The following is a 7,524-nucleotide window of genomic DNA, read 5'->3' as shown; positions in this document are numbered from 1 at the left end:
GCGCCCAGGCAGCCACAGGTGCGAGGGGCTCGCGGGAGGCGAGAGGGCGCCCAGCGCACCCCTCCCCCGGCCCCCACCCCCACCCGCACCCCCAGCTCGGGACTTCAGCTCAAGTCACTTGGCGTCCGAGCTCCCTCCCCAGCCGCAGCCTCAGCTGGGGGGAGAGTAAGAGCCCGAGAAGAGAGGCCGGCGAGCGCCCGCCCAGGGGACTTGGGGTTCGCAGGGGGTTGTTTTCGGCTCTGAAGAGGTCCCCGCCCAACCTTCAAAATTTTGTCCAAAAGCAGACAAGAGGATCGCCCCGCGCTGAGCCGGCTGGTGGGCAGCAGGAGGCGCCTGATTGCAGCCGGGGCGCTGGGGGTGGTGATGGTGCTGCTGCTGGTGATCCTCATCCCGGTGCTGGTGAGCTCGGCCGGCACGTCGGCGCACTACGAGATGCTGGGCACCTGCCGCATGGTCTGCGACCCCTACGGGGGCACCAAGGCACCCAGCACGGCCGCCACGCCCGACCGCGGCCTCATGCAGTCCCTGCCCACCTTCATCCAGGGCCCCAAAGGCGAGGCCGGCAGGCCGGGGAAGGCGGGCCCGCGGGGGCCCCCGGGTGAGCCTGGTCCGCCGGGCCCCGTGGGCCCCCCGGGTGAGAAGGGCGAGCCCGGCCGCCAGGGCCTGCCAGGCCCGCCGGGGGCGCCGGGCCTGAACGCGGCCGGGGCCATCAGCGCCGCCACCTACAGCACGGTGCCCAAGATCGCCTTCTACGCCGGCCTCAAGCGGCAGCACGAAGGCTACGAGGTGCTCAAGTTCGACGACGTGGTCACCAACCTCGGGAACCACTACGATCCCACCACGGGCAAATTCACCTGCTCCATCCCGGGCATCTACTTCTTCACCTACCACGTTCTGATGCGAGGAGGGGATGGCACCAGCATGTGGGCTGATCTCTGCAAAAACAACCAGGTGAGAGCAGGCGGAGGGCGCGGAGGGCACGCGCGGGAAGGTGCAGGCGAGAGGGAGAAGACCCGGGAAATGGGGGGCGGGAGCCCGCGGAGGAAGGGCGCGGCAGCTCCCGCTCCCGGGAGCCGCGAGCGAGGGGGGACGCTGTCCCCACCCTGGGGAGGTGGGGGTCGTAAGCCAAAGAGAGCCCGGTGGCCTGGCGAGGGTGGCTCCCGAGCCCGGGCACCTGTGCTCGGTGCGCGCGACCCTAGAGAAGCAGGAAGCAGGATTCGGTCCCGGGACAGTTCGTGCACCTCGGGCAGTCCGTGCACCTCGGGCAGTCCCGGAGCAGAAAGCGACCCCCCGGCTGCAGGATGCTCACCACTGTGGGGTCGCTATCAGGTTTTGCCAGGAATTAGGAGGGCTGGGGGAGCCCAGAAGTGGGCGTGCCAGCGTGACAAACCCAGACCTGGGCCCAAAGGAAAAAATAGAAGGGGCTCGGAGGAGTGAGTCCGAGCGGAGGGCGCACCCGGGGCCAAGGCAGGACCACGGGATCCGCGGTCGCCAGGCCTGGATAAACTCACAAGTAGTCAAATTCGAGATGCAAAAACTCTGGTTTAGATTTCAGCCGAAGAAGGGGGAGAGGCAATGAGTGCTGCTAACAAAAGGAAAAGTTGAGAATCCTGGGTTTGTGCCATAAAACACGCTCCCAAACAGAGCCCAAACTCCACTGGCTGGAGCCACAGGACGCACAGGCGGGTGATCAGGAGGCTGGCGGCCCAGCCCAACCCCGGGGCGATGAGCCTCCCTGCCAGCGAGCCCCAGGGCGCCTTCGTGAGGGTCTCTCCGACCCAACCTTTCCCTCACAAGCAGAGTTGGCCTAGACTGTGAAATAGCGTCAGGTTAGCCCTCGGCCAGACGATTTGCTCCCCTGAGCCAAGCCGTTGCCTGCTGCTCCAAGGGCCACTGGTCTGCGGTGTTAGGCTGGGGCCACTTTCCCGTTGCCTTGGGAAATTCACGGTCATTGCAAAACCAAAGTGTGTCTGATCTCTTAGTCAGGGGAGGAAAATCATATTTGTATCTACCTCAAAGTGTAATCAGACCCTCTGCACACAGTAAATCAGCAGCCGCTGGGGGAGGCCTTGCAGCCTGCAGTCTGGGCTGAGTTCTTGGGTTTAACTTTGCTTCTCGGGTGGCACAAAGAGTCCCCCCTCCACCCCGGTCCCCATGACCGTGCGAGGGCCAGCTGTGATGTAACAAGGACTCTCAGGCTTCAGGTCCCTTGTCCTTTGAATTGAGACCTTTCTAGCTATAACCCTGGCTTCTATTAAGCCACATTAAAGCAGAATTTATTCCAAACACCCAATTCACAGTTTCAGAATTCTTCCAAAGTGAAACACAAATGCTCTAAATAAATAAGAGAAAGGGAAAAATATCCTGTCCGTTCTCTTTCCTATCACCCTTCACTTCTAAAGGAATTCAGAAGTAAATGGCTTAAGGGACCCTAAGGTCGGATAGAACAAAAAAGAGGAAAAATGGCCACCAGGAGGCACTGACAGGGTTGTTTATTATAATTATCATGCATGAAAATAATATTAAGATAAATAAAAATTATTCAGAGAGCAGTGGCTTCATTATAGGTAAATGGCTAAAAAGGGCATGACTCATTGTACCAAAATAGAGCTATTGTGTCACCCTAACAAAGTGATTTGTGAACAGCCCCTCAGTAGGCGGTGATGAGGCACCCATTTATTTGCAATTTGGCTGCCTTCTGACTCAAAGATTAAGTCTAGCAAATACTGTCAGGCTGAAGAGATTGTTTTTAGAGGTATTAATTCAAATTAAAAAAAAGATTCAAGTTGTTTCAGCCAGAGTATAAAAACACACATCTTTAAGTCTCTGGAAATTGCAATTGCAGGAAAAGCCGGGGAGCAGTACATTTAAATTAGTTTAAATGTTGTCACTGAGGCCAGATTTAGATTCCAGGAAAACCATGCCATATATGTGTTCCATGTGCATTTTGTTTTCTTAAATTATTTCATTGTTTGGAGTGTAGAAGGCTTCTTTGTATCATCCTAGGATATGCATTCTGTGAGGATCAGGGGAAAAAAAGGCAAAACAGCTGACCTGATAATGTATAATGCTTTTCATTGGCATTATTAAGCTGCTGCTTCTATAAAAGGTGAGCAACAAGTTATTCAGAAAAACAAATACCGTACCAAACAATATATTTTCGAGTTCAGCAGGGACTGTTTTGCAAAATGGTTATTACAATATTAGTGTTAAGAAATTCTATCTCCAGAATAGAACTATTTTGTAAAGTCTGGTCTGCAGGCATTACAAATGACAAATCTTACAAAATCTTTTTTTAATTAACATTAAAGAAAGAGTTGATCCTTGATTTTCAATTTTCCTCTTGTCTGATCACTTCTTAGATGGCAGTTCCCTCTTCTGAGCTGACCTAATTTGTTTTCATAAAACAGAAACTCAAGAGATCCATGTCAGCGTAATGTTCTATGGATTAAGTAGATTTGAGAAGCACAAAAAATTAAACTAAAAAGCAGTTCACTCTAGGATAGAGGAATGCCTCTGGACCATAACCATATGAGAACTATTTTATTTATGCTTTGTGTTTGAATGCAGAATCACAGATGGAAACATCAAAGGCTGGTAAATTAACCTGATGCACCACTTAACCTTTTGTTTATGATTCCACAGAAGTACAATGAAAATGAAATTATGAGAGCATCAGTAGCGATTAATTAAATTAGCAAATGTTACCATAAATATTGTCTCTAATGATAAACCCTCACTAATAAGATAATGCTAAGGCAACATAACCTATTATATCCTCACAAACAGAGAACTAAAAGGACCATGATTCTCATATTCCCCATGAAACCATCGACCTAAATTTAATCTTACCATGTGTTAAAAGCCCATGACAGTGCATATTAAAGGCAAAAGTTGGAGTCAGATAGCTTTAACAGAGACAGGAATTTTTTTTTTTTTAAGTTTGTATACTTTTAGCAGGAAACCTGAATAAAAAATATAGCTATTTGAATCCAGTCACTATAATACCACTGTAATAAGCTACTCTAATTTTCTGGAAAGAAAAAAAAAAATAAGCTACTCTAATAAAAAATAAAACTGGCTTAAGATTAGAACTATAAAATAATTAAAGATCCATTTTTACTCTAAGAATTTATTAGTCATGGCACCAGTAAATATGAGATATATTGGAAATAATGGACAGTTTGTGGGCTGGTATTAATTTATTAGCAAGATTCACGAAATGTCAAATTAATTATCTTTTTAGGGGCTGTGAAACATGCACTAAAGATCAGCAGAATCTAAATAGTTAACTTATAAGATGAAAAGATATTAGAGTACATTTAGGTAGAAATGGGTATATGGGGCAAAGAAAAGAATACATCAATCTCTCAGAGAAAATGCTGAAATCAGTGTACATTTTGGAACCTGAAAATAGTCTCCAGGGTAGATACATTACTTTCCACAATAGTTTGATGGCTTAAAGGAAGAATTGTTGGAAGTTACTGGGCTGGATACTAGAGCTTGAAATTTCAAGTTCCATTATACCTTTATAGTATGATCAGGTGAGCAGGCATACAAAAATCATGCAAAGTACACTAGAACATGGCACGTATTTAATTGGGAGAGTATTACGGTACAGTACAGGTTAAAATCTTAGAGAATCACTTTCATTAAAAAGCAATCACACTGGCTTTATCCAACAAAGGAAGTGAAAACTGTAAGGGTAACCTTCCAGTCTGTGGGATCACCCTAATGCATTTGCAGATTTTCATGGTAACACCTATTGAATAAAAATGGTAACATTTACATGGGTTTGTGGTTAGACCCCATAATGCAATAGAATAAAAATTGCATTGTATATGTGTTTAAGACTGTTATCTCTAAATCAACTGATTTTGATAATCCCAGTTCTCAAATGCCCTCATGTAGAAAACAGTGTTAAAGCACAATATCCATAAAATTTCATACTAAATGCCTAAAGCACTAAATAAAAATGTGTGGCTGATTATTAGGTGAGAAACCTATTATGGATTGATAATTCATATATAACTAATATGGCTAGTTATTATTTTGTATTTTAATTTTTCTCACTCATTAAAAATCTACAGATTAAAAAAAAATCAAGTCCTAAGAATACTGTCCTTCTTGTAGATTATTTTCCCTTGGGAATGTAATGACTAGATGAAATTAGTGAATCAAAGCATCCAACCCCTATAATCTAGTGGATTAATTCCTAAGAAATATTATGACATTAAGTAGTATTTTTATTAATGTTCAAAACAGAGCACTTCACTAAACTAGTGTATACATTTGAATCAGTGCTTCTCAGCATAATTATATATCGCTTTCATTATATTAGTGTCAATTAGCACAGTGTTAAACGATTCTAAATCTTTAAGCCCTTTTCTCCTTTTGCCATATGATATCCAGAAAGAAATGCTTAAAATACTACTCGAATTACAAGTTCAGCAGTGTCAAAGAGCCTTCTCCTTTTTTAACATTTCAGCATTACTGTGAGAACATACCACATGAAAATTTAATTTGAAAACCTATCATTTAAATTTTGAAAGAAAGGAATGGAAATGCTTGACTTATGTCTCATTTCTCTCATTTTGCCAGGTGATAAAATCCCACATATTGCACCCCAAGTCATGCATTATTACGTAGTACAGGTTTACAAAACCACTAAATCACTCGCTGTGTTATATGGGGAAATATCATTACAGTGGAATAGAAACAAGCCACAAAGTAGATGTTTTACTGAAATAAATCAAGTACAAGTCTGCCTATTGAAAAATTTTTTTCCAAGGTAGACTCAAAATACAACTAAATGAATGTGAAGCCTAATTGGAGTTGAGAATGTGACAGAATGTCCATATTACTTGATATGATGGGGAACTGGACTGTTTGCAAGTGTCTGTCAGCTCTCTAATGAGATCACAGGCTCAACCTGAGTGGATTATAAGCAAAGCTCCATCCTCAGAGCAAACCAGAATCCCCGAAATATAAAAGGGTATTCCATGAGATCATTCAAAAATTCTAGAAATTTTAGAGACATCAAATCATGGAAATGCTGTTCCTTCTATAACTTTTAGATATATTGAAATTAAATAGTTTAAGTGCACACAAGTAAGTGATAAAAAGGCACAAATAGAAATAAGAGCTATGAAAACTTTTAAACCAAAGATGTTTGATTTGGGTACAGGGGCTTTTCCTTGAATTAAATTTCGAAAGCCTCAAATAAAAAAGATTTCTTCTTTTTTTCTTTCTGTATAGTAGAGTTAGAGGAGTCAGATTTCTCTGAGTCTGTACGTACCATGGATCTCAATTTTCTAATAATCAGAGGGACCAACTGCTTGGGACCAAGTTTGGTTTGAACTTCTGTACTCATCAACAACTGGTTAGAATACTGCTGCTTGGTTTAAATTAAATGCAAAAAACAATGGCCATTTCAGGAAGTGATTGGGCATAGAGATACAAGGAATTAAAAAATCCTGATTTAGGAAGAGAAGAGATTGGTATGCATTGTTTACCACATATAGTTGAAAGAAAAAAAAAAGACTGCTACAATGGCCCTCAGAAAAGCGCTATTTTCTGTTTTCCAATAGCGTAGTTGAAGCTGTTGCAAAGATATCCTCATAAAGCCCCAAGGCCAAGGTGGACTTGGCTGTGCTACATTCAGGGCCCTGATAGACAGTCTATTTATGGTGCTGTATGGATGGCAAAAAAAAAAAAAAAGAAAATCTCTTTTGCAGATTCTAATTCTTGTCTGTTTCACACAGGTGCGTGCCAGCGCGATAGCCCAAGATGCAGATCAGAATTATGATTACGCGAGTAACAGTGTGGTTCTTCATCTGGAGCCAGGGGACGAAGTCTACATCAAGTTAGATGGCGGAAAAGCCCACGGAGGCAACAACAACAAATACAGCACATTTTCTGGATTTATTATCTATGCTGACTGATCATGCAAAAACTAAGCTTCTTGCTCTGAGTTCAGACCTTGGATTCATGTGGCTAACGTCAGTGAACCGAGGACCCCGGGAGATGCCGGATGCGGGGCACCTCAGCTGTGTATATGATGTGGGGGATTCAAATGCTACCTGACTCACATCTGTGTACTCAGAACATGATGTAAAAAAAATATATTAAAATCAAGATAAGCAGATGTGTGATCCACTACCGCCAAAGCAAATACTCCTTATTGTTAGTGTCCATGTGAATGAAGTCCTATATATAGATCACAAATTTTTATAGAAAAATCTAAGACACTGAATTATTTCTTCGATATATATGATACTTTGGTGTACTGTGATCTCGCTGCTTTTATCCATATGTCAGCTTTGGTTCCTGTGAGTTTATCTGCTAATTATGAAACTCGGGGTCCATTTACAGTGTGGGGAAGAATGACTTTTGCCCTGCAGGAGAGGGTCTCATTGACACAATGCTGCTTTGTCCCCAAAGAAATCGTTTGCCTTGTATTTTTGTTAACTTTAGCTTAGACCTGGGAATGATTCAACTTCAAGCCTTAACCTGGAATTTTCT

The 7,524-nt window shown here is 43.7% G+C and overlaps 1 protein-coding gene across 1 annotated transcript; it reads left to right on the top strand.

Annotated features, from left to right (window-relative positions):
- The first annotated feature begins 363 nt into the window (after positions 1-363).
- Positions 364-6,944, top strand: C1QL3 (complement C1q like 3). The gene is made up of 2 exons (XM_081553625.1): positions 364-951; positions 6,765-6,944. Exons 1-2 carry the CDS (start codon positions 364-366, stop codon positions 6,942-6,944), a joined length of 768 nt encoding a protein of 255 aa, XP_081409751.1.
- The last annotated feature ends 580 nt before the right edge of the window (positions 6,945-7,524 follow it).

This window comes from Giraffa tippelskirchi, chromosome 13, assembly GCF_054371585.1.
Source record: "Giraffa tippelskirchi isolate mGirTip1 chromosome 13, T2T-mGirTip1v1.2.pri, whole genome shotgun sequence".
Classification (NCBI taxonomy): domain Eukaryota; kingdom Metazoa; phylum Chordata; class Mammalia; order Artiodactyla; family Giraffidae; genus Giraffa; species Giraffa tippelskirchi.
The sequence above is the reverse complement of the archived record's forward strand: the minus strand, read 5'-3'. Positions and strand labels throughout refer to the sequence as shown.